Source organism: Eptatretus burgeri, chromosome 3 (assembly GCF_056783735.1).
Source record: "Eptatretus burgeri isolate ZD-2024b chromosome 3, Ebu_testis_v1, whole genome shotgun sequence".
Classification (NCBI taxonomy): Eukaryota; Metazoa; Chordata; class Myxini; order Myxiniformes; family Myxinidae; genus Eptatretus; species Eptatretus burgeri.
The window spans coordinates 35247028-35274671 of record NC_140963.1 but is presented as its reverse complement, the minus strand read 5'-3'; the positions used below and the strand labels follow the sequence as shown (position 1 = coordinate 35274671).

General features: G+C 44.3%; 2 protein-coding genes across 11 annotated transcripts in view; one reads left to right on the top strand and one right to left on the bottom strand.

Moving 5' to 3' along the window:
• LOC147029674 (protein mono-ADP-ribosyltransferase PARP14-like) overlaps positions 1–16721 on the top strand; it is a 111091-nt gene extending 94370 nt beyond the window's left edge. For all 6 annotated transcript variants that reach the window (XM_085872880.1, XM_085872882.1, XM_085872877.1 and 3 more), the window contains 4 exons: positions 5348–5563; positions 5796–5864; positions 15882–16067; positions 16225–16721. In XM_085872880.1, the coding sequence (XP_085729006.1) occupies positions 5348–5563; positions 5796–5864; positions 15882–16067; positions 16225–16355 (602 nt within the window). In that variant the 3' untranslated portion in view covers positions 16356–16721. The remainder of the gene's footprint in view (positions 1–5347; positions 5564–5795; positions 5865–15881; positions 16068–16224) is intronic.
• LOC147029672 (kinesin heavy chain-like) overlaps positions 14810–27644 on the bottom strand; it is a 74129-nt gene continuing 61294 nt past the window's right edge. For 2 of the 5 annotated variants that reach the window (XM_085872883.1, XM_085872888.1), the window contains 4 exons: positions 27115–27186; positions 25117–25221; positions 18227–18461; positions 14810–18086 (listed from right to left, as the gene is read on the bottom strand). In XM_085872883.1, the coding sequence (XP_085729009.1) occupies positions 17974–18086; positions 18227–18461; positions 25117–25221; positions 27115–27186 (525 nt within the window). In that variant the 3' untranslated portion in view covers positions 14810–17973. Of the gene's footprint in view, positions 18087–18226; positions 18462–25116; positions 25224–25261; positions 26338–27114; positions 27187–27644 lie in introns of those variants that run through there. The other 3 variants (XM_085872884.1, XM_085872885.1, XM_085872887.1) reach the window with 3 other exon arrangements.

Genomic DNA, 27644 nt, shown 5'->3' with positions numbered 1-27644 from the left:
TTGTTTCATCCTTGAATTCTGAAACAATCTACATTGTCAAATACCGCTCGTGAACCATCGTCGTCTTCAGACTTGTCTTTAATTTAAATTCCAGATAAGGTATTATGACCACGCTCCGTCCGTCTCCTTTTTCAACTTCTGCAGGCAAAACGCTTGGCTGATCTGGCTGAAATTTGGAAGCAATGTTCCTCTCCTGACTGGTAACAGGGATTGCAAACCTCGTTCTGGTCACGTGACTTTTTAAGTAAGTCAAAATGGCCAACTTAGTAAATGTCTTCAAAAATCTTCTTCTCCAGACCCACCAGTCAGAATGTTACCAAATTTGGGACACAACACAAGACCAGGGTAGGGATGTTAAATTGACAGTCATGCTGATCACATTACCAGAAGTGTGACAAAATGGTGGACTTAGTAAATGGTTGGGAAAATCATGTAAATTCCTTCAAAAACATTCCTCTCCAGACCCACCATCCGAATGCAACCAAATTTGGGTTACAACATTAGGCCGTGGCCACCTCCTTTCTAGTGTATAAAGCCCTGTCTCCTTCAGCCCTCCTCATAGCTGATTCTAGCTCGGCCCGGGATCGATGTAGTAGCCGTATGCTGAACCCTCTCTATGGCAGCGATGTCCTTCCTGAGTTGTGTTGCCAAAAACTGCACACAATAATGTAGATGTGGCCGTCACTAAATTCCTGCACAATGTTAACACCACCGCTTTTGATTTATAAATGATCCCCCTCCGAATACAATGTCAAACCCTATTTGTTTACCTATAGCTGTTTGGCATTGTCCTGTACTTACCTCCTGTGTCGACTGTCACCCCGAGATCCTGCTCCTGTGTGACACGCTCCAAAATTACCCTTTGCATCACATAATCGCTATCTTCATTATTCTTTCCCATCCCCAACACCTTATACTTGCTCAGGTTAAATTCCATATGCCAATCTTTTGCCCAATCTATACAAATATCAATACTTTCCTGAATCTGATCACCACCCCTTCTGCTGTCCACCGAACCTCCAAACTTTGTGTGATCTGCAAATTAAGAAAGCTTACTCTTCACCCCACTATCCAAATCATTGATGTAAATAATGAATAACAATGGTCTGAGTACTGATTCCTGAGGTACCCCACTACTTACATACTCCCAGCAAGACATCCTCCCACTCACAGCCACTCTTTGCTTCCTATCACTAAGCCAGTTTGCAATCCAATTAGCCACCTGACCATCCACTCCACAAGCCATCATCTTGGCTAACAACCTCCGATGTGGTACCTTATCAAATGCCTTCTTAAAGTCGAGACATACTTTGTCCACTGCCTTTCCCTCATCCACCCAATCAGAAACTACTTCATCAAACTCTAAAGGATTTGTTGGACAGGAACTACATTTGGTAAACCCATGCTGACTACCTTTAATTGGTTTGTATTTATTTAAATGGTTCCTCATCTGGTCCCTAATTAATGTCTCTGAAACCTTCCCCACAACTGAAGTCAAACAAACAGGTTTATAGCTCCCCAATTCTTCTCTGGATCTTTCTTAAATAATGGTGTTACATTTGCGACTCCAATTGTCTGGCACCTGTCCTGACTCCAGTGAGCTTTTAAAGATGTCTCTTAACATCCCACTTACCTGCTCAGCCACGTCCATCAATATTCTCATGTGCATATTATCTGGCCCTGGAGCTTTATCGACTCTTAGATTACCTTGCTGTTCCCTTACTTCCTGCACTCCAACCTGGATCTTCTGTAAAAGCCCTTCCTCACCTCCTTGATAGATATTCTCAGCTATTGGCAATTCTCCTGACTCTTCTTGTATAAAAGTTGAAGAAAAATATCTGTTTAATAAGCCTGCCATCTCACTTTCATCACTAACTACTCTCCCGGTGCTATTCCTCACTGGTTCCACACAGGTCCGAACCTGTTCTTTTCCCCTGATATCCTGAAAGAAAGCCTTGCTGTTATATTTAATATTCTTGACCATGTCCTTCTCATACTCTCTTTTGGCTTGCCGAGTTATTTTCTTCACTTGCCTCTGCTTACTCTGATAGTGATATAAATCTAACTCCAGTCCTGTTATTTTAAACATAATAAATGCCTTTTGCTTCTCCTTAATAGCATTCCTTATCTAACTACTCAACCACATGGCCTATTTCTGTTTCTAGTTTTATACCTCATTGGAATGTACTTACTCTGCACTCTACACATTTGCTCTTTGAAGGTTTCCCATTTCTCTGATGTTGATTGTCCTGTTGTTAGAGTCTCCCAATCTCCATCACCCAATTCTCTTCTCATACCCTCAAGGTTTGCCTTCCCGAAATTTAATAGTCTTACTCTACTATCCTGAACTCTAACCCTTAACAGAATCTTTGCACACACGATGTTATGGTCACTTGCTCCTAAATGATCCCCTACCTCCACCTCCTCCACCATATTGGGATCGTTACTAAAAAGGTCTAACACTGCACTCCCCAGAGTAGGCTTATCTACAAACTGGGTTAAAAACCAATCCTGGACTAAATCCAGGAAATCCTCATCTGCTCTACCCTTTCCCTCTTCCTGGACCCAATCTATCCCAAGCAAGTTAAAATCTCCCATAATCGATACTCTTCCCTTACCACATGCCCTTCTGAATTCTTCATGTACTCCTCCTACCTCCTCTTCCTTCACACCCAGAGCCCTATTTATTTTTATTTTTTTACAATCTCGAATCTCTACCCATACAAAATCCTCTACATTAATTCCCTCGTTAATGTCACCCCTTTCTCTTGATGCAATGCCGTCTTTTACCCAGATTTCTACTCGTATTTTCTCTTTCCTATCATACTGATACCCCTTGTAGCCTTCTTATCCTTCCTCCAGTTACTCTCCTCATTAAACCATGTCTCACTTCCTGCAACTACATCGTAGTCCTTCCTATCTACTTTGGCCTCAAGCTCTTCCATATTATTATTTAAACTCCTGGCATTGGTATCCAAATGGCAAATCATCCCTTCTGTACTTGGTGATGACCAACTTTCCCAGAAATGTCTCTTGCTCATCCGCTGCTCCAATTGGTTCATCTGATCATGTGCTTGTGAAAGTCAACACCTCTGGCTATTCTCAGAGAGCTGCCTCAATGCCAGCAAGTCTGGCAGTTCACTCACGCAGATTGGCAGGGATGGCATGCAGCCATCTTTCTTTAGGATTGGCCTCTCATATCTACTGCCCCTGATGTTAACTCAGTGTGGGAATTCTTCCACAGAAACCTACTTCTCTGTCTCTTTCGCTCATGCAGATTCATCCCATCTCGTCTTCAGTTATCACACTCTTCTTCCCTCCCATGGTACACTGAATCCTGTGGTGAGGCAATTGCTCTGAAAGAAATTTCCTTTTCTTCCTGGAAGGCAAATCTGACCGAAGGCAATTTCAGTGCATTCCATAAAGCACACAACAACTGTGTATTCACTCTCAGGAGAACCAGAAAACAACATCTGTCCAACCTCAAGATTGAACTTTCAAACTTATCTCCCTCCTCTAAAACCTGGTGGTGCCTTGAGTCTGTCTCTGGTGTATGCTCCCCTTTCATTCCTCCCGTCTCTTAAAATGGTATCACAGCCGACTCTGCTCGTGAGAAGGCCAAACACCTAAATTCTGTTACCTTCCAAATCTTGTTTCCCCAACCCCTTACTCTCAGTCCTCACCAACCCCTCACCCATCCTTCTCTACCATACCCAACTGCTCCTGTACTGTCTTTTGCACCTGAGAATGTGTAGAAGGTTCTTTCAACCCTCGACTCTGATTCTACAACTGGACTTCACAGCATCAGCTCACGTGTCCTAAAAACCTGCTCTGCTGCTCTTTCCCATCTCCTCTCTGCCGTTTCACCCTATCATTTGTGCTCGGTCATCTTCCATCTGCTTGCACTACATAAAAAGGTACAAAAACTGATCCCCTCAACTTTAGATCTATCATCTTCCTTCAAATCAGCAGTAAGGTCATGAAATCCATCATTGCAGTTAATATGAAATCCTTCTTTTCTCGAACAACCTCATCTCAGATCACCAATGTCGTTTCAGACCAGGTCACTCCACCTTGGACATGCTGCTTCTACTCGCACAACAATGGATGGAGGCTCTCAATATCAGACATGAGATCAGGGCTGTCTCTCTGGACATATTTCACAAACAAAATTTGGTCAAACACTTGGATTATGTCTTTCAATCCTGACAAATGTCACACTCACTATATTTATTCGAAAAGACCATCTGGCAAACCCTCGTATCTACTTTCTTTTAACAATCCTCTTGAGGAAGTTCAGTCATTCAAACTCCAGGGTCTCACTATCAGTCATGATCTTTCTTGGGCAAACCACATTTCAAAGTTGGCCTCCAAAGCCAGTCGCCATTGGCATCCTCTGTCGTACAAAGTCCTTCCTTGGCACACTTGAACTCCGATTCACTTACAATTCATCTGTGGCTTAATGGAGTCTGGGCTGGCTCCCCTGCTTCACATCTTACTCAGCTTGACACCATGGAAGCGAAGACCTTCAAGAGCATTGGAGTTTCCCAAGCCAAAGCTGAGTCAATGGGTCTTTCACTTCACCATCGCAGACAGGTTGGTTGTCGTTGGTTTCTCTGTCTTCTCGCACCTCCTTTCTGGTCTTGCACACTCTGCTCTTTCTGTGCCCCCCCCCACAAGGTTTCTGCAGGGTTCATATGTCCCACCATCAACCCCCTTCTGGAAAAACTACCTAAATCTGGGATCATATTCTCAACTTCACCACCTTCTCATATCATTCCCAATCCTCAACCATCATCTTTTCTACCCTCGTTAACCCCACCCACATCCCTCCTTCCAATTTTCCATTTTTCCCTTCTTGGAGTTTCCTTCTGTATCCATCTTGTCCACCCCATACATCCGCTATGTCCATCGTGTCCACCCCATGCATGCGTGTTTTGCATACTGTTTTTGTCTGTTACGTCCTGATCCGTTCAGTATACTAACTCTTCCACGAGCCTCGACTATATTATACAAAAAAGAAAATGAATAGCAATAGGAGAGAAAAGGTAACATTAAAAGAAAATAAACAGATAAATAAGAGGCATTACTTTTGTACCGACCCTTGTAATTGTGTTATTTGACACAAATGTCCAGAATTATAGGACTATCCCATGCTATTTTAGGTGGAAGTAGAGCTATATAAAAGTCTTAAAAGGTGATTTTGTCTCGTGAACTATGTTGCTCTGCATTATGCAGTTTACTTTTATTTCAGTGGTTTTCATTAGTCTGTGCTGAGATTTAGCGGAGCTTAAACTTTTACAATTCTGTATTTCAAGCAATTGGAATTGGGACCGTGTTTCGACAGGAAATGATTCCACTTCATCTCATCCTTCACCCATGGGAAGTCATTCGACGTCGTCCAACAATGGTATCCACAGGAGAAACGATCTCATGCTTTCTCCAAGATCAAGAAATGATTTCTTAATAAGTAATATTCTGGTTAAAACTATCCATGGAGACATTACACAACAACACAGTGATGCCATTGTCAACTCAACTGATCATTGTATGAGCATTGGAGGTACGTGTCCTTTTTACACTCTGCCACAAATGTCGTCCTCTGTGAGGTTTTTTGTTTTTTTCACCTTCCTATCTTTGTCATCATTTGTGGTGGTATGAAAGGTGGTCAACTTGATGGCTTTTCTTATACTTCACAGCTACGAAGAATGACTGAAGTAGAGCTAAAATGATGAAATGCAAATGTAAGTGATGTTTGAGTCCTCCCGTGCGTCATTTCACTGTGTTTTTCACAGGTGTCTCTGCTGCAATTTTGCAAGCAGCAGGGGAAAAGGTGAAGCAAGAATTTCTAGCCAAAAAAAATGGTATGTAAAATGAGGCATTTGCAATTTTGTTTTGTTTTGTTTGTATTAATCTTGTTCATTTGTATCTTCCTGCAGTCAATAAAACAATTCGTTCCATACACAGCTCTCAATCTGAGCCTGGTGTTGGCGCAGTGGTTAGGGCAGCGGCTTGGGATCCAAAAGGTCCTGAGTTCAAGCCCTGTTGGGCCACTGAATTAATACACCAGGGGGTTGACTCAGCCTGTCATCCTTCCGAGGTCGGCGAAATGAGTACCAGTATACTGGGCCGGTGTATACCCCGGTTAAAATAGGTGTACCATATCCCTGTGTCGTAAGAGGCGACCAGGGTTGCGTCAGGAAGGGCATCCGGCATAAAACATGTGCCAAATCAGTATGCGGATCATACAGATGATCCGCTGTGGCGACCCCAAACGGGAGCAGCCGAAAGAAGAAGAAGAAGACACAGCTCTCAATCTGGACGGATCACACTTGCCACGAATGCTGTAACTTAAAGAACAAAACAGAGAATGGCATTGTGGAAAGAGGGATGGGATACATGTTTCAAGATTGGAGGATTTAGGTTTAGCGTTTGAGAACTCTACTCTTGCTACTTTATCCTGCATATCTCTGTAAAATTTGTTTATGACTGGGTTTGAATCAGGTTTCAGTGAAAATATTAATGAAAAGGAAGTTTCTAAGTTACGTGGTTTAAATCGTTGTTTTGAGACAAGGAATCAGAATTCTTAGTTGGGGCTGACTTTTATTTCTTACTTGCAAATACAACCCATTGTTTCGCTGATGGTAATATCAAGGGGTATGGAGAGAGAGGAGAGGAGAGAGAGAGAGAGAGACAGAGACAGAGACAGAGACAGAGGCAGGTGTGGAGGAGGTTCTCTCCCCCTTTCTTATCCCGTGTGTCCCATCCCCCTTTCTTATCCCGTGTGTCCCATCCCCCTTTTCTTATCTCGTGTGTCCCGTCCCCCTTATCTCGTGTGTCCGTCCCCCTTTCTTATCCCGTGTGTCCCGTCCCCCTTTCTTATCTTGTGTGTCCCGTCCCCCTTTCTTATCCTGTGTGTCCCGTCCCCCTTTCTTATCCCGTGCGTCCCATCTCCCTTTCTTATCCCGTGTGTCCCGTCCCCCTTTCTTATCCCGTGTGTCCCGCCCCCTTTCTTATCCCGTGTGTCCCGTCCCCCTTTCTTATCCCGTCTGTCCCGTCCCCCTTTCTTATCCCGTGCGTCCCGTCCCCCTTTCTTATCCCGTGCGTCCCGTCCCCCTTTCTTATCCCGTGCGTCCCGTCCCCCTTTCTTATCCCGTGTGTCCCGTCCCCCTTTCTTATCCCGTGTGTCCCGTCCCCCTTTCTTATCCCGTGTGTCCCGTCCCCCTTTCTTATCCCGTGTGTCCCGTCCCCCTTTCTTATCCCGTGTGTCCCGTCCCCCTTTCTTATCCCGTGTGTCCCGTCCCCCTTTCTTATCCCGTGTGTCCCGCCCCCTTTCTTATCCCGTGTGTCCCGTCCCCCTTTCTTATCCCGTGTGTCCCGTCCCCCTTTCTTATCCCATGTGTCCCGTCCCCCTTTTATATTGTGTCCTGCCCCCTTTCTCATCCTGAGTCCACCCCTCCCCTTTCCTCTCTGGTGTGTTCCCCTTCCAATGTCCTATCCGTTGTGTCGTATTTTTTGGAATGCTCTTTGGTCGACTTACAATATTCACCAGAAGCTCACCTTCAGAATGTTTCTTTCCTTACATTGGCATGAGCAGACATTTTGATAAAAAAAAATTAAAGGAATCTCATTCAGTAAAATCTTTGATTTAAAATATCTTAAATTGTCATTTTGACTAATCGTGATGTTTTACATTATGCTTTTGCCGCATTGCTTTTCACACTTCTGGTATATTTGTGTGTTGGGTGAGGAAGCTCGTCGTTTTATTTTGTCATAGAACATGGTAGTACTCCATATGTGGAATAGTATGGGGAAAAAATGTCTGCCCCATTAAATGTGTACATGATATGCTTACTTAAAAAGTCCTGTCAAGTGAGGTCATAAGCCTTTAAAAGCCATACATTTTATTCTTCAAAGTTTTCATAACGAACAATAATAAAAAAGACGCTAAAATACATCGCTAAAGTACCAAATCAAGAATTCGAAAAACCACATAATTGTTAGATGTCATCCAGCCGAGCACAATAATGGCTGAAGAAATTACAATGGTTTTGACGGAAAGAAGCGACATTCTCTCTTGGGTATTGTACCCGTACTATAACAAAAACGAAATTCATTGGATTAAAAAAATACAAGCACAATATACCACAACCTGTTGAATGCTATTTACGCATGCCAAGAGTGAGAAACTCTCCAGTAAAACCCACCGTCTGCCGTGAAGTGAGAAACATGTCTGTCGTGGATTACAAGGCCTCGTCGATTGTAAGGTATGACAAAATGCATAATTTACGAAAGAAAAGGGCCCAGAATAGTTTTAATTAAGGTTCACAGGGGGGTCATACCAGTTATTGAAAAGACCATTCTAAATTCACCTCACCATATCCCATATGTATGCTATTGTTCAAGAAAATCATGCAATACCTCCTCCTCATGTAAATAGTTGTGATGATGTAACCCCTTTATAAGCCACCTATTACACGTACACGGTAGGAAATTGGAAATGTCAACATTGAGAAAAGCAAAAGAAGGAAAGAGGATAGGAATGGAGGTGTGTCTTTGTTGTGTACGTATAGGTAGGGAGTAAATTGAGGAAAACAAGAGAATGTAGGATGGTCAGAGAAGGAAAGGAAAGGAGATGAGAAAATGCCAAGATGGTTAAAACCGCAATCTTGGAAACCAAGGGCCAATGGGAAAAGGGGGGGTTCGGTTCCTCGGCTTCAAGGAAATGCAGAGGAAGGTGGGTGGCAGCCAGAAATAAACACATTACATGACAATTGAAATAAACATTTAAATAAAATAGATTATAAAACAAGAAGGGCACTCGGTGGAGCACATATCTCCACCACGTAATGCCTGATCCACGAGAACATATCGGCCCCAATACGTTTTTAAATGAAATATCATGCTATATTGTTGTGGAGCCGGGCATCGGCTGTGAGCACGACCGCGAGGTGGAGTAGTCGGGTCGACTCTACCGAACACCTGGAATGTAGAACCTACCTCTCGGAAACTCCGAGGGTACGGGTCCTTTACAGGACCGTGAATCGTCAATAAATCAACCACGTGGTACAGGGTTATTTGCCAAACTTCAAAATACCTCGAGGCCCACGTGGCGAACTTCCGAGTATTCACACCCTCGACGGGACGAGTCGTTTCCATGCTCGACCCGTGCGTAACCCGAGCGGATGGTCACCGAGGTCCCGTCGGTCCAAATACACCACTACGGCAACAACGGCCTTCTTTAATTCCCCTACATGCACCGTGTTAAACCAATGAGGAAAACACAAAAACGAGCTGATGCATTTAACAGGGGATTTACTTACAATAGGGAAAAGGGGAAACACGTAGCAGAATTAACACCGAATATAATCATGCAATGTACAAAGAGCAAGAGCTTAACGATTTCTACTTAGACGGGCCCACAAATAACACACCACACACACACACACACACACACACACACACACACACACACACACACACACACACACACACACACACACACACACACACACACACACACACACACACACACACACACACACACACACATACCCAGAAGGACATGGACCTTCCCGCCTCGTGCGGTTTGGCTGAGACGAGCGAACCAGACCAGCGTCGAGATGCGATCAGAAGAGCCAGCGAGATGCGATCAGAACTCGAACGGACCAAACACAATTCCCCTTGTTCTTCTCGCGCTCGTCCCGACAACCAAAACTCTCCCACTGTCCGATCGCGCAGCAACCTTATTCACACTTGTCTGGGGGTGGGGGGGGGGGAGGACGCCTCCTCACTCCTCGCTCTCCCTCACTGGACGGTTTTGGCGCGCAAAATGCGCTCGTCGCCTCTGTCATTTGCCAAAACAGCCGGCAAGTCCGTTAATTGGGCCGGGGGGGGGGGCGTCCGTGACGGCGGACCACCCCCCAAACAGGCAGAGGAACATTATCCTGCGTGGGCTGTGGTCATTGGACGACCGCCGAGGAACTCGCTCGCATCTCCCTGATTGGGCGAGAGTGACGTCAGGTCCTCGTGAACTCCGCCCATGTACGTGCTGACATGCACGTAGGCAATGGCGTCAGTGTGAGGAAGTGAGGTGAAGGCGTGTTGTAGTTATAAGGGGTGTAAAAATGTAAAAGAAAACCCTAACTATCAAAATAACTCCGCAGCGCATGGACATTTAATTAACCATTAAACAAGGGACGGGACCCTAACTCGAAACGCACACTTACCGATATAACTGAGCTATAGGGGGACGGCTGTCTGTCTGTGTGCACAAGGCTTCCAAATTCGTCACAATATATCGTTTTTGGCCCTATCTCTCAATGGTGAAGAATCACTTTAAAATTTTCGGATCTGGATCCGGATTCGGATCTTCACCAAAATTGAAACTTTTCTTCATTTTCACACACTCAACGTGTCCACGAAGTTTCATCCAAATCAGTCCACAGCTTTTTGAGATATCGTGCTATATATCATTTTTGGCCCTTTCTCTCAATGGTGAAGAATCACTGTAAAAATTCTTGTAGTCGGATCCGGATCTTCACCAAAATCTAATCAGTTCGTCCTTGTCACACACCCAACCTGCTCACCAAATTTCATCCAGATATGTCCACAATTTTTTGCGATATCCTGCACACTGACAGACAAACAAGAAGACGACGTCGTGCAGAGGCACGACACTTGCAAATTCCATAAAACATATTTGACCTCAAAAATAATTGGTGGTTGAATTCAATGACCAAATATGCAACTCAAGTCAATGGGATGAATATTGAGGATTTTAGAAATACCACCTTATTTGTGGACCTTTTGGCCTATGTTGACCTCAAAAATAATTGGTGGTTGAATCGAGTGACCTGAAATATAAATCTTCTTCAAATTTCAAGTCAATCGGATGAAAATTGAGGATTGTAGAAATACCACCTTAGTTGTTGACCATGGGCCTTTGACCTTTTGACCTCAAAAACAATAGGCTTCTTCCTTTTGACAAACTCGACCATGTGGTGAAGTTTCGTGAAGATAGGTTTGAAAATATAACCTGTAGGCGAGAAATAGACAGACAGACAGACGATAACAAAATCGACAAACCAATATACTTGAAAAATCTTCAATTTTCCAAGTAACAAACAAACAAACAGACAGATAGAGGTGAAAACCAACTTTCATGCAAAAACCCCAGAAAAGAAAGATAGAACTGGGCTCGTAAGCCTTTAATGTTCCTCGGAGCTGGGATGACCGAAGGAGCTCCGCGAAGCCGGGCAAGTTACCTTTGTCGCCCTTGAGGCGACTCGATGGGTCTTTTGGTCGGCGACACTCCGTATGTCTCATCGTCAAAGCGGCAGCTGTTGTAACGGCGGCTTGGTTGGTCCAGAGCCTAGCAGCGCGGCCTGGTCAATCGGGCCTGGCCGATGACGCTTCAGAGGAGCGAACGGGCCTTGCTCTTTTCGAGTTGATGCTCTTTAAGAGCCCGCTCACTCCTCAGCGTCGCTCGGACCGTTATGTAGCTGGCTGGCGACTTCTCTCCGGCTGGCGACTTCTGCCGACTCCGACTCGACTGCCTCCACCGACCAACAACACTGAACCCCAACCAACGACTTGGTGACTTGGCTGGCTCCAACAACGAACGAACTCCACTCCTCCGCCCAACAACTTGACTTGACTTACCAACTCGACTCTCTCTTCGGCCAGTGAACGCGGCTTTTTATCGCCCCGGGGCGTTCGCCCCTCCCCCTTTCCTCCCGGCATGCGGGGCAAAATCCTTGGGATCTCCAATGGGGACATGCTTACACGCCTTTTTGAGGGCCCCGCTCCAACCGTCATATCTGTTTTCTTTGGGTGGCTTTCCAGAATATCGGGGCGGGAGCTGTTGAGTTGTTCTTTTTGTTTGTAGAGATGTTGTTTGTTGAGGATGTTGTTGCTGGTGAAAAGATGGCGGTGTTGTGGAGATGCTGGTGAGATGTTGGTGGTTGTGGAGAAGGTGGTGAGGAAATGATTGTTTAAAATAAAGATAGAAAAGAATAACACTACCTCAAGATTCACAGCCCGGCACACGAATAAATACCGTTATACATCGGTGGGGAAATCTAACCTGGACACACACTTATTGACATAACTGATCTTCGGGGAACCTGAATGGTGATCTGTGAATTTCCGCAACCGTAACAATACTATGGTGAAAATTGTGTCAATCGGACTAACGGTTGCCGAGAAAATGGATTTAAAAGCGAAAAAATAAAACTTGAAAATTGCCAGCAGAATAAAAAGAAACATAATAAACAGAAGAAAAACAATAGGTTACCCAGCCTTGTTGGCTTTGTACCCTAATACACAAAAACACAAGCCTTTTACCTTTTAAATATATTACAAAACAGCGAGATGGGTGAGGATAAATAAATTGCGTACTAGTTCGTATTGAATAAACTAGAACGGGCACTCAGTAGAGCGCATACCTTCGCCAACGCTACTTTTTGCCCCCCCCCCCCAGAAACCGTTGATTGTGAGGGTATTTAATCCCATACCACATCTGCCATCTCATATGTGTTATGATGGCTTAAAAACATAAAATTTCCTGTGTCATATTGTATATCACAAGAATGGGCATTGAATTCACAACATTTTGGCATTGGTTGCATGCAAATTGGATAAAAATCGACCGCACTATGGCAAAATGACGATTTTGACCTTTTCATGACCTCGACCTTGACCTTTGTACTCTTAATTTTGTAATTGGTATTGGAGTGTGGGGAACAGAACAGTCAACATTTTGATGTTGGTTTCATGCAAATCGGATTAGAATTGACCGTGTTATGACTAAAACCGCACATTTTGCAATGTCGTGACCCCCCCTGACCTTTGACTCCCAACCGCTCATAAGGGTTATTACGTCATTGTGTCATGTCACATATTACAAGATGGGGCATTGAATTCTGAACATTTTGGCATTAGTTGCATGCAAATTGGATACAAATTGACCGCGCTATGGTAAAAAGACGATTTTGACCTTTTCATGACCTTGACCTTTGACCCAATCGCTCCCAAAATCTAATCAAATGTTCCTCGGATAATAACCAATCATCCCACCAAATTTGCTGCGATTCAGTTCAATACTTTTGGAGTTATGCGAAAAACAAACAAACAAACACACATATTCACAAATAGATAAATAAATAAATAAATACACAGCGATCAAAACATAACCTTCGCAACAAAGTTTGTGAAGGTAAACACAAGACAGCTCAGGATGATGATGCTGTTAGAGGGGGAGGGTGTTGGTTAAAATTATGTGGATGTAGAACTTGACATAAATATAAAATACAAGACAGCTCAGGATGATGATGCTGCTAGAGGGGGTTAGGGTTAGCCAGAGGTCATCAGACGTCTGGGTTGGGCCTGGGGAGTCATGGATTCACTGGATCATGGGGTGTGGCGTTGTCGGTACCTGTGCAGGAGGACGAAAGTCAGAGTCTTCAGGTCATTGACGCTTCCTGTCTTGCTCTACGTATGTGAGAGTTGGACTCTGATCAGGGATCTGAGATGGACACTTAATTATTTTGGAACGAGGTCTCTTCGGAGAATCCTTTGCAATCGCTGGTCGGACTTTGTGTCGAATGAGCAGTTGCTGAGAGAGACTCAAATGACATTTGTTACCTGCATAGTCTGTGAGCATCAGCTGCGGCTGTATGGACATGTGCCTCGTTTCCTTGATGCTGATCCTGCTCACTAGATTCTCTCAGTGAGGAATCCTCATGAATGGAGGAGGCCAATGGGGCAACCACATGCCTCGTGGTTGCAGCAGATTGATCAGCATCTCAAGGAGATGGGGATTAGCCAGGCATCTGCCTAGGGGATGGCCAGACGGATGCCCCTGGAGTACCGGCAGAAAATGTACGCAGAAACGCGCTGCTCTGGCGCATGCTCTCATACATGACCTGACCTGGGAAGGTAATGGCAAACCATCATGTATTATCGTTGTCAAGCAGCCAAGGATCTGCCTTCAGGCAGAGCACACAATCTTCTCAAGCTCTCCCTTTTTTTTCAATCAAACTTATGTTTTTCTAATTCTCTGGTTACCTCACTAATAATTCACCAAATGTCCATCTGTCCGTCTGTCTGTTCCCAGGTACCGCAAAAACGGCTGAACCGATTGCAACCATTTTTTGGCTGTGTAACCCTGGGACCCCTTGGAGTAAATTAGGCATTAACATGACTCCCTTGACGGCTCCTGTAGGGAGTGAGTGTTTGTTACCTGCATAGTCCATGTGCGCATGTGGTGTGGGTAGTGTGCCTCCATTTGTCTTTCAAATTTCTGCATTCTGTTACTATCTGTGTTTCTTCTACTCACGCTCCGTGCACCTCAAATTAGGTACTCATCAGTGTGATCCTTTACTCGTGCATTGCACTTCATTGTACCACGGTTTCTGTGATTATATTTTGTGGTTAAATCAATCCTGTCTAATTATATGTTTATTCTGACGCATTGGAAGAATGAAAAAAAAAGCAGCAAGTATTATAATCTTCCTTTTGGACACAGAGAGGAGGAGGAGGAGGAGGAGGAGGAGGAGATTGGGACCATACTCTGTGCATAGCATTGGTGCTGTTAAAGCAGTCTCCTTGGCTTTTGGGCACAATCCTGGATGGGTCGCCACTTCGACACAGGATATCAGCATGCTGACACTCATTTTGCCGACCTCAGAAGAATGACAGGCCGAGTTAACCACACCTGGTTTTAATTCAACACCTGAGCAGGATTTGAACTCAGGACCCTGGGATCCAAAGCCCACCACCCTAACCATTAAGCCAACACCAGGCATACACAGAGAAATTCAGCTTTATTAGAAGATGGACACATTACGCTTCACACAAAATGGGCACAGGTTCGGTGCACCATGCTCGATGGATACAAATGGCTTCAAATTGCAAGTTGTTGTGACTGCTAGTATTTTGGGACTCTCCGGGTGGGTGGGGTGTGGGGGAGGCGGAGGGAGGGGGTTCTCCAAACAAATGCTGCTCAAAATAATTTGCTGGTTGCTGACGTCATTGGCATCCAGATCGGGGAAAATAGAGTTTAAAAAGTCAGAAAAAAACATGAAGGGATGGAATCCCCCAAAAACAACCAAACAAGGTTGGAAGGAATGACAACAGAGGAATGATTCCACAATACAACACCACAATCCTTTATCGGATTGAAATCACAAATTTTTTTGACATTTTTCCGGCTCAATCCCACAACGAATAAAATACACAATTACACTCACGCTACAATTCTACAACTACCTCCAACATCGACATTTTCATACGATTGTTACTATTGCCACCTATGACAAAAATGTCAAAATATGTCATGATGGCAATCGGTAACATAATCGGGAGTATTAAAATATGAACGTGAAGAAGATGGATACTTTATAAAATAAATTCACACACAGAAAACAAAGGAAATGGATATATGAGAGGCATTACTTTTGTACCAACCCTGAAATTGTTCACTCGATGATCTGCATTGCAACAAAAGTCTTCACTGAACTCAAAGTTATCTGAACACAAGAAAATAATGTTTTATCAAAACTATTGTGTCCAGGGATTTCATATACATTTATAAAAATAAAAAAACACAATCTCTGTTCTGAGAGGCAGATTTCTAAAGCTGATACCTGTTCCAGAATTGTCCTGTTTGAAGTGCATTGTTGTATCATTTTTCCCCCTGAATATATTTCCTTGTGATGAATTTGTTTTTCTGCCTTTAACTTGTTCTTGCATTTTTTTTAAACACTAAAAGGAACCCTTGTTTTTGGGGGGTTTTTTTTGTTTTTTTTTGTTTACATGTCAGTTGTGATGCAGACTTTGATCCTCGTCTTAAATCTTCTTGTGCGTTGTGTCTGCAGGAACCTTTTCCTTGGGGTGTAAAATTATACATTGTACAACAGGAGGATCTCTAAACTGTAAAGTAATCATCCATGTTGTGGGACTCTACCGTGATACACTTGCAGTGAAATGTGTTGTTCATGACGTTCTGGAGCTTTGCAAACAAAACGCCATTACGTCCGTGTCATTTCCTTTCCTTGGAACAGGTGAATTAACCTTTTTCTACTTTAATATCAGCTACAATGTTTATTTTAAATCGAATCGTTTTTATTTCTTTATTTTCTCCCATGTGTTCGCTGCATTTTAATTATTGGCTCCGAGAGCCACACTATAATGTGAATCCATACATGCGCTGTGTTGAAGGCATTGGGGGTATGAAAACAAGTGACGTGAAGCAAGCCATGTTGCAAGGCATCGAAAGCTTCACGAGTACATTCAAACAGTCTCCAATACAGCTGATCACTTTGGTCAGCTTTGACGTTGTCAAGAAGTGAAACTTTTTTTTGGGGATAAATGTGAGAAAATATCTGCGATTAGTTTGTAAATGTTAGTTTTGAGAAAGCAGTTTCTTCAATGCATCTGAAGAGGGCTGGTGGTTGAAATTGTCATTTGTACTCGACATAGTTTAACAAAAGAGAAAAAAAGAGCATTTTACAAGGTATTAAGGGAAACAAGATTTGCCGTAGTTGTATACAGTGCACAGAAATTTAAGTTTGCATTATATTCATCATTTTCATTGATCATCCATTGTATTATAGATTTATGGTGCCTTAATATGAAATTAATCACTATCCAAGTGTACTTCAACCCAAGCTGGTTTATTTTTGGGACTTGGCATGTAATAAAATCTAATAATAACAGTGTGTGCGTGTGCTTCATATTTGTCCATCCTTTTCCTCACTCATGACTCTTCTACACAGTAACATATTGACGAGGCCACTGATCCGTTATGACTGTTAGATATAATGGTTTCCCTGACTTATTTTGATCTAATGCTTAAACCTCACACATTATGATTCAAATTGACTCGGTATTTTGTGATTTGACTTGGAATTTTTCTCTATCTTTATCATGCGTGACTTTTTTTTTTTCTTATTTCTTTGTCAAGCTCGTGCACAGCATTCCTTTAAGCAAAACGAGGTGTGCCTATTCATCTCTTCGCTAACTGGTTTAATCAAATGACAAGATGTTGTATTCATAAACGTATTACATATCTATCGATGAATCTCAACGATGATGTAAAATGAAGTGAAACATGAGGAAAGGGATCTCTTATAACACAGTTATTGTTGTGGCTGTGGTTGTTGTTTGTGTGCTCCTTCCGTTTACTTTTTATCTTCTTTTTTTTCGATTGCTTTGAGAAGGAAAGTACTATATATATATATATATATATATATATATATATATATATATATATATATATATATATATATATATATATATATATATATATATATATATATTTCGTGTGCTCCTTCCATGTCTGTCATGCTTTATTCTAAAGGGTTCCTGCTGCCGTTGGGTCATAAAAATGGTACCATTCAAACTCCTACAGTAACTTCCAATTCTTTATTTAAAAACAGGAATTGTTGCAATTAGAGGCACAATTTTTTGTTCCAAGTAAATTGATTATTAGCTTTCAAATGGTACCGTTTTTATCCTACAAACCATCCATGGGAACATTACTATAAACAAACTACAGTTGGAGGCAATCATTGGCCCGGTGACTATCGTGAAAAGAGCCGTCAGAACAAAATAACTTCACAACTTAGCCCATGAATCAAGACATCCTTCACCGAAACAAAGGTGGATACTTTGAGTACTGGAAGGACTCCATTCCACCTCCTGAAACCTGCAAAATGGTGAGAACACGACCAACACACACACACACACACACACACACACACACACACACACACACACACACACACACACACACACACACACACACACACACACACACACACACACACACATCCTTTTAGTAATAGAAGAGATGAGTATTTATTTTCGTTCCACTGTAACTTCCTACACAGTGCATCTTATTTCTTCTTTTGGAAGGTGGCATTTCATATTTCCCCAATCTTGTTCATGTGAGGAATTATCAATGCATCATAGCAGTTCTTTACTCGACCAGTCTGTTCCGAAGTAAATTGCTGGAGCAGAAGGGACAGAACGCAGACCTTTCCATGGCAGGCGTCTCTGACCTGGTATGATTGGTTTTGCTGTAAGAAATGGCATCACACATGAATCAAACATCTATAAGCTCTGTTATGTTTTGAGATAAACAGTTGTAAACAGAAGAATCAACACTTGACTAGCCAAAGATAAACTCTTGACCTGACCTACTTTTGCAGCTTCTTACCTATTTGTGCTGAGTGTAGCTTCTCTGCGGCTGCGCTAGCTCCGACTGTGCCCCGTGCAAATAACATTTCCCGAATCCGTTGCAGGCCTTGCCGTCTTCGCTCACATGTGCTTTCTACCTCACTGTGCGCAGCCTCCAGTGCAGTCTCCAGCTTCTGAACATGCCCGACCACTATGTTCAGGCGAGATTGCAGGTATGGCATGTTTGTTTTCAGTGTCCGGTTCTCTTGCATAACCTGCACAGAGAAGTTGTAGTCATTCTCAAGCCGAGCACGAATTTGGAATTTGGTCAGTGCATAATGGCAAGGTTTTCAGAAGGTAAACTAAGGTGGCAATCAACAAGTTTCACTATCTTTTGTTGAAGTTTAAGACAGCACTGCCTCAAGTACGAACGTTGGTCTGAACAGTGCTGGTTGCATAGACTCTGCCTATTAGGTATGAGCTTAGCAGAGCTACAGCCCCCAACATCTCCATCGGATTACACTGCCACCAAGGACAGGAAGATAATTTGATTCTCAATTTTACAGACCAATCCAGTGCAGAGAAGGAACGTTACACCATATATACATACATAATTTAATAAACAGAAGAAGAAAGCGAGAGTAGAATCTGGGAGACACCGAAACGATAGCTGTGATGATCGGAGTTCCTGAGAGCCTAGCCAGCTATGCCTCATCCATTCGGAGTCTCGCGTTTCTCCCTTTCCTCCACGGCGGTTTGTTCCTGTCTGGAGTGAACATAACTTTCCATCGCCCCCATAACTCGCCGGGTTTGCCCGACAATTGTTCAGTCCTGTCATTTCCCTTTGTCTCGATCGTGTGTGCAAGGGGTGGATTCCGGCTGCGGTAGCTGCTTCATTTTGTGATTCTTATAAAGAACTGTTAAGAGATTAATTGGCTACAGTTCACACCGCCAGTAAGACCGCGTCACGTGGATTGCACGATGGCTCACAGAAAAGGAGAAGCTGTTAAAGCAGACTGTAAACAAAACATAATGGGTGGAATGCCACTGATCCTTTCAGACTTCCATCAAATGATTCCAGTCATTCAAAGTGGAACAAGAGCTGATGAAGTGAATGCCTGCTTGAAGAAATCTGATTTGTGGAGGGTTGTTTCCAAATTACAGCCATCAACAAACATGAGGGTTCATTTATCAGGTGACCCAGAAGTCAGTAATTTTGCAAGTCTGCTCCTGGACAATGGGAATGGAAGAGTTCCACTTAATTCTGAATCTTAGAAAATTACAATTCCCTCTGGAGGTGTAAATGTGACCAATGAAGAATAATTAATGACGAAAGTGTTTCCAAATGTCAAGGATCACGATGAAAAAAAAAATCGATTGGCTCTGTGGTAGGGCTATCTTAACCCCTCAAAGTGTTAATATTGATGAATAAGATTGATGATAAAAATTTGAATAACGTACCAGAACCAGAAAAATCTTACAAATCTATAGATCCAGTGCCAGATATGGATAATGCAGTGAATTATCCGTGTGGAATTTCTGAACTCCAACACCATCAGGATTACTGGTTTCCAGACTAAAATCTAATTTTTGAAACCTGGCTGTCCCATCATGCTCCTGAGAAATCTTCATCCCCCAGAACTGTGCAACGTGACAAGGTTCATCATTAAAAAGATTGTTGGACCGTGTCTTGGAGGCCCCAATCATAACTGGGAAATGTAGAGGATACCATACCAAGATAGGATGTGTGTTCAGACATAGAATACCAATTATACCATCTGATTATATTATCCTTTTGAATTTAACCCACAATTCCCAATCAACATTTGCTTTACAATGCCATCGATAAGGCCCAAGGGGCAAGGAAAAGATCTCAAAGTAGTTGGATTTTATCTCAAGACAAAAAGGATTCCTGGGAGATGTTTCCATCTGTGTGGGGATAACCAGTGTGGTCAGTTGGTGTTTGCAGTTTTGCCAGATGTGCCCATGCACACAAACTGACCCTTTTTGGGGGGATCATAAACCTTCCTGGGAGTTCCCTCAATCCTTGGCACACCTGCGCTCCTCAGGTCAGGTATGGGAGCATGTGCCAGAACAGCACGTCGCTGCTTCCACTTTCCGCCGGTACTCCAGGGGCCTCCGTCTGGCCATCCCCCAGGCAGATGCCAGGCCCATCCCCATCTCCTTGAGATGATGGTCAACCTGTTGCAACCATGAGGCACGTGGTCGACCCACTGGCCTCCTCCACTCATGAGACTCCCTCGCTGAGAGAATCTGCTGAGCAGGATCAGAGTCAGGAAAACGAGCCACATGTCCATACAGCCGCAACTGACGCTCACGGACTATGCAGGTAACAAATCTCATCCGAGTCTCTCTCAGCAACCGCTCGTTGGACACAAAATCCGACCAGCGATGGCCAAGGATTCTCCGAAGAGACCTGGTACCAAAGGAATTAAGTCTCCGTCTCAGATCCTTGGTCAGAGTCCAAGTCTCGCACCCATAGAGCAAGACTGGAAGTACCAAGGACCTGAAGACTCAGACTTTCGTCCTCCCGCATAGGTACCGGCAGCGCCACACCCCATGATCCAGTGAATCCATGACTCCCCAGGCCCGACCCAGACGTCTATTGACCTCTGACTCGCAGCCAGCAGAGACATGAATATCACTGCCAAGGTAAGTGAATCTCTCCACGACCTCAACATCCTCACCACAAACAGACACAGACAGGACAGCAGCATCCAAGATGTCACCGAAAGCCTGGATCTTAGTTTTGACCCAAGAAACCCGTAATCCCAACGGCTCCGACTCCTCATTCAGCACCTCGAGGGCCCCCAAGAGGATGTCTAAAGTCTCCGCAAAGATGACTGCATCATCTGCAAAGTCAAGGTCCGAGATCTTGACATTCCCAAATGACGCACCGCAACTTGATCTCTCCGACATCCTCCCTAGAATCCAGTCCATACAAGTGCTGAAAAGTGTGGGGGCAAGTACACATCCCTGACGAACTCCAGTAACAACTGGAAATAAGTCAGAGATGGTACCACCACACTTCAGAGCACTCTCAGTACCAGAGTAGAGTTCAGACATCAGATCGATCAGTTTTGGTGGCACCCCACGAAGACCAAGAATGCTCCAGAGGACGTCCCGATTCACTGAATCGAACGCTTTACAGAGATCAACATAGGCTGCAAGCAGCCCCTGCCGAAACTCTCGTCTGCGTTCGGTGAGGACACGAAGTGCAAGGATACGGTCAATCGTTGACCTCTTTGGTGTAAAGCCTGACTGCTCTGGACGCTGGTGCTCAAGCAGATGGTGGCGAACCCTATCGAGAATTATCCGAGCAAAGACCTTGCCCGGCACTGAGAGCAGCGTCACCCCTCGGTAGTTGTTGCAGTCTTGGCGATCACCCTTCCCTTTCCAGAGAGGGACAACAAGGCCCCTCTTCCAGTCAGTTGGGATGATGCCTGTGTTCCAGGCAGAGCACAAAACTGCATGCAACGACACGAGTGCAGCATTTCCACCAGCCTTGAGAAGTTCACCATGGATGCCACAGATCCCTGGAGCTTTGCCCCATTTCAACTGGTTCACCGCAGCCCATGTTTCCACAAGCGTAGGTGGACCACAGTTGATTCGAGGGTCAGCAACAGGGATTGTAACACCCTTGACGTCCAACTCGACAGCTGGGGGATCAGCCTGGTACAACCGCTCAAAGTAACCGGCCCAGCGGGCCTTCACTTCAGACTCCTCTGTCAAGAGCCTACCACTGTCTGCTCGAACTGTAGTGCTCCGAGGGATGGGCTTGGATGAACGTAATGCGCGAATTCCCCTGTAAGCGGGACGAAAATCACCTGTCCACAGGTGATGCTCTACCCCCTCACAGATTCCTCGCACATAGGCCTCCTTGTCCACCCTCAGTGCACGTACAGTTTTACGCCTCAGCTCCCTGAACAGCTCAGCTCTGCCATTCAGCCTGGCCCTGCGACTCTGGTCAATGGTATCCAGTGTCCCTTGAGAGACAAAACTCTTCTTTGCCCTGCGGTGAGCTCCAAGGCATCCACCGGCAACATCAAGGACGGTGGTCTTGAAGGCGCTCCACAACTCTTCAGGACCCCCCAAAGCACCCAGACCCCCAAGTGTCCACTCAGCCTGTTCGCAAACTCCTCAGCTACTCTCTCATCCCTGAGCTTGGCAACATCCAGCCTCGGCTGGGATGGTACCATTCTCCAGGATTTAAGGTGCAGCTTTAGAGTTGCTACAACAAGCCTGTGGTCAGTATTGAGGAACTGAGCACTCCGGTAGACCCTGCAGTTCTGGATCATCCTCCAACGACCATCAATGAGGACATGGTCAATCTCCTTTGCCACACCGCCAGCGTTGGAATACCAAGTCCAGCGATGAGCTTGTGGGTGCTGAAACCATGAACCAGCCACCCTAAGTCCATGACTTCTTGCAAAGTCAAGGAACTTAGTGCTATTCTGGTTCATAGTTCCTGACCCATGGGGACCAACACACACCTCATAACCGTCCTTATCAGTTCCAGTCGATGCATTGAAATCCCCCAAGACTAGAAGTGTATCTCGTCTGGGGCACTGATCAACCACAGACTCGAGTGTGGCGTAGAAGGCATCCTTCACGCTGGGATCACTCGCCTCAGTCGGAGCATAAACAGAGACCAGGGAAATGACACCTAAGGAGTGATGAATCCTTAATCTCATAATACGCTCGTTGACCGGTGTTACCTCAATTATCATTGGGGTCAGCTTATTGGACACAGCTACAGCAACTCCTTGGGTATGGTAACCATCAGAGCGACCAGACCAATAGTAGGTGTAACCACCCACCATTATCTCGCCGCAATCCGGTCTCCGAACCTCAGAGAGAGCTGCAATCCCGATGTCCAAACGCTTGAGCTCAGATGATAACAGAGACAGGTGATCATCCTCTCTTAGGGATAGGACATTCCAGGCACCCACCCGAGGGGACCGCCTCAGGTTAACCCAAGCTGAGGTGTCGTCCGCCGTCTGGTGGACGACACCTCAGCACCACTCCGACACACTCTCCCGCAATCTGACCCAGGGATGTTACCCCGTGGTTTCCCTCCTATCAAAGATTGGGGGTCCCGAAGGCTTTGCCCCAATCCCGTCATCCGGTGAGCTGCCCTGCGAAGGGAAGCTGCACAGGAGGTACTCCCACGGAGTGGGTTTTCAGATTTTTTTGCGTTTTTGCGTTTTGCGGAATGAAGGGTTTTACGGTGGCCGGAGTGCAAATCCTGCCACCAACCTCCTAATAAGAAGTAACCCAACTGCAGGAGGACGTCCGCAGACACAGTTGGGCACTAGATATGGATGGCCGTTGGCTCACAAGGAGCTCCTCCGCCCTTTGACAGGTTTTGTTTTTAATCCTGCTGGGTGTCCATATCCAAACACCATCCTCACCAGAAAACCTGGTGGGGGAGACGGTTTAGTCGCCGACAACCCGACCATGGAACAGGTTAGTACAGGTTTACATGGTACCTGTAGCAGGTCATAGATCGAACCTGACCTGACAGGCGCTCCTGACCACATACAAACCTTTCATCCACAGCCTGATGGAGTACTGCTCTCCCTTCTGGGCTGGTGCTCCCACCTCTCACCTTTTTCGGCTTCACGCTGTGGAAACCAAGACATTTAGGATCATTTTGGTATCTCCTGCGGTGAGGCTGAGTCTGCGTCTCTCACTCCATCACCGCAGGCAGGTCCGTGGTCTGTCTGTCTGTCTGTCTTCTACTGTCTCCTCTCTGGTCTCGCCCCCCCCCCTTCCCCGCTCTGTCTGAGATATATTTCCGCAGGGTGCTCAACATCCGCCAGCAACCCCCTTCTGGTAAAACTACCAAAACCAAGAATCGCTGCTCACCTTCACTCTTTCATTCCTCTTTTTCCACCTTTGGAACAAACTCCCACACTCTCTTCAATCCCACTCTTCCCTCCAGGTCTTCAAAACAGCTGTTCACCACCAATTCTTATCTTCCCCCATCCAAAACCATGATCTTTTATACCCCTGCTAATCCACCCCAAACCCACCTCCTTAAAATTCCCTGCTTTCCTTCCTGAAAGTCCCTGTAGTGTCCATCTTGTTTACCCTATGTACTCCACCCTGTCCCTCTCCCTTCCACAGATCTCATCTCTGTTCCCCACTGTTTTTTTTTTCCTTCCCTCCCCCCCCCCCCTTGTCTCTTGCTCCCCTTCTTGTACGTTCTATGTGTTAACTCTCATAAAATAAAAAAATCACATTTATTTCCATATCTGATGCAATTTAAATGCTCTAATGATGGTGAGGTGCTCCATTTGAAACTGCTTGTTTTTGATCTACGTAGCTTTTTGATGCCTTGGGTCCATTGTAAAAATTTGTATTGATGTCAAAGCCAGTGATCAATTGCAAATTAATAGGATATTTGTTCCCAGCTTGGTTGAAATCCCTTCAGTGGTTCACAAGTTATCATGATAGCAAAAAAAATAACAACTCAATAACGGATCAACACACCGCCGGACGGACAACCTGAAAACGACTTGGGACTTGGGAGGCATCATCAAAAGCAATTGTAAACACTGTGAAAGTGCATTCCTTATTTTTGTGTACCATCTTAGTCATCATTTTTAATTGACGGTACTGTAGATTTTAGGCTTTGAAGCATCATTTTTCATCGATTGTTATGTGACATAAAAACCCATTCTCTTCTCACTGTCGATCGGTGATGTTGGCAGCCTGTCGATTCTTCCATTTCCTTGTGGGACCTGTTCCACCTGTTCTGTTTGTGACCCGTCTTTAACAGCAGTAACAACTTATGCTAAGACGTGGATGTCAACTACTGTATCTCTTCAGTAAAACCAGTTCGTATATGACAGTCATTATTGATAAGGGTTTGCTGATGAACATGATCACAAGGTCACTTACGTTGTGGTGAAATTTACTCAGCTGTTGTAAGTCTTTCTCTAGTTCTGTGGTGGAGGAGGCAGCCAGTAAAGACACCTTCCTGGGAGGCTTGCACTCCGCATCTGCCTGAAATATGAGATTTCATTTGATATATTTTTTAATTTGTTGTGGAGGAACATTTTGGAGCAAAAGTGGTATACGTGCAAATAAAGACAAAACTCCAAAAGAGAAAGTGAGTGGCACAAGGTAAAACTAGAACGAGCACTCGTAGAGCGCATACCTTCGCCGCAGCCACTAGTTACCTTTGTATTAAGTTGTCCACAACGCATCTCGATACAAATATGCATTTCGTGACCCCCATGACCTTTGACCCACAACCGCTACCTAGGGTGACAATAGTACTATACCTTGTGTCATTTCAGAAGATGGGGAATTGAACACTGAACAATTTGGAGTTAATTTGATGTAAATCGGAAACATATTAACCGTTTTCATCATGAAAAAACGATGTTGACCTTTTTGTGACCTTGACCTTTGATCCGATCGCTCCCAAAATCTAATGGATTTGTCCTTTCATGATGCCAAACAAATCCAAAACAATTAAAACCTCTCTGCGTTTTGTTTTTTTGCGTTAAGTTGTCCACGCTTTCCGATATAAATGTGAATTTGTGTGACCCCCTTGACCTTTGACCCCCAACCGCTGCCTTGGGTGACAAAAGTACTATTCCATGTGTCATATTAGAGGATGGGGAATTTAATTTTGAACATTTTGGAGTTAATTTGCTGTAAATCAAAACAAAATTGACAATTTAATCGCGAAAAAACGATTTTGACCTTTTTGTGACCTTGACCTTAACCTTTGATCCGATCGCTCCCAAAATCTAATCGATTTGTCCTCTCGTGATGCCAAACACATCCACAAAATTTCATGACAATCTGCGAAGTGGTTTTTGTGTAATGTTGTCCACAACGCTTCCCAATCAAAAACTCCATTTTGGTGACCCCCTTGACCTTTGACTTCCACAGACTAACTAGGGTTACAAACACTATACCATACGCTATATCAGTGGATCTGGATTTGAATACTGAACATTTTGGACTTAATTTGATTTAAATCGGAACAAAATTGACACTTTAATCGCAAAAAAACGATTTTGACCTTTTTGTGACCTTGACCTTGACCTTTGATCCGATTGTTCCCAAAAGCTTCGCCTGGCGTCCTTGAGTAACTGCACATCATCTCTGAAAATTTCATGCAAATCGGTCCAGCAGTTTTTGCGCAATGTTGTCCGCACACATATTTACCAATAATTAAATACACAGCTGTCAATACAATAGCTTCGTCAAACGAAGTTTGCGAAGGTAATAAGGCCAATTCACACCCTGTGTGACTACCGATGCTAATTCTCAAAAGCCATGTCATGAGAGAGACAAGAGCAAGCATCACAACGCTATAGGTGCGAGCATACTGTAATCAACGAGTGAGCGGTGGTTCAAGGCCAAAGATGGTAAATTGGCCTGGAGATGAATGCCAGAGCAGCACTGTGATGTTGCAAAAGGATTGGGCAACAGAAACAGTCATCTGCGCAGTGAGTGAAGTGCCATTAATAATAGGAGTTCCCTTGCAAGAAATGTCAATGCAGGAGAACGCCGTTAGGTCCATAAAGCCTGCACAATGGTTGCTAACCTATGGTGGGTTGTCCGTGCTCTATATCTTTTAGATGCTTAGCATGAAGCAAGGAAGCAGCACGTACCATTTCAAAAATCTTTGGTACGACTCACTGGTAAAAGGCAACATTACATGTTGCTGATGTAAAAGAGTGGAGGAACTTTATTTTATTTATTTAAGACCATTCCTCCAGGTGGACTGTTAATGTATGTATTTAAGCAGTTATTCTACTTGGAATGACTGTCATTCATAAAGTGCACTTCACTGCAAGAAGATTGGCTCTTCTGTTGTGGCATGCAGGTATGGTACTTCTACAAAACATCTTAATATCATGCTGGTATTTTTCGGACCTTTTTTGCTCGACTCAGCAGATCATTCATGAAGGTCTTTCGTAGGTGGTGTAGAGACTCCAGTTCTTTTGCCTGCCACAGCACACACATATATAATGCACATACAGTATAAGGGCAGAGGTAGCAAAAGGAAGGTCTACCCCCTCCCCCCCACCCTCAAACCAACACTGTTGTTGGCCTTGCTCTAGTTTCTTCACCACATTATTTTATTCCATAACAATGAGCAATGGACACCATGCTCACAATTAACTCACAAGTTTTTGATTGATTACTCACAAGTTTTTTTTTTTTCCTTTTTCACTTGGGATTGAACCATACACATGTTTTTTCACCCGTCATGCTCACCGTGGCTGCATAACTCACTTTATCCCAACAAATGAAAATGGTAATTAAACCTGGTGTTCCACAGTTAATGCTGCGTCATGGAATACAGAGCATGCTATCCTGGATGGAGGCGTTAAAGACCCACCAACACTTTCAAAAAGAGTAAGTTATTGTGTGCAGTGCTTAGGTCAAATTCCAACTTCCTG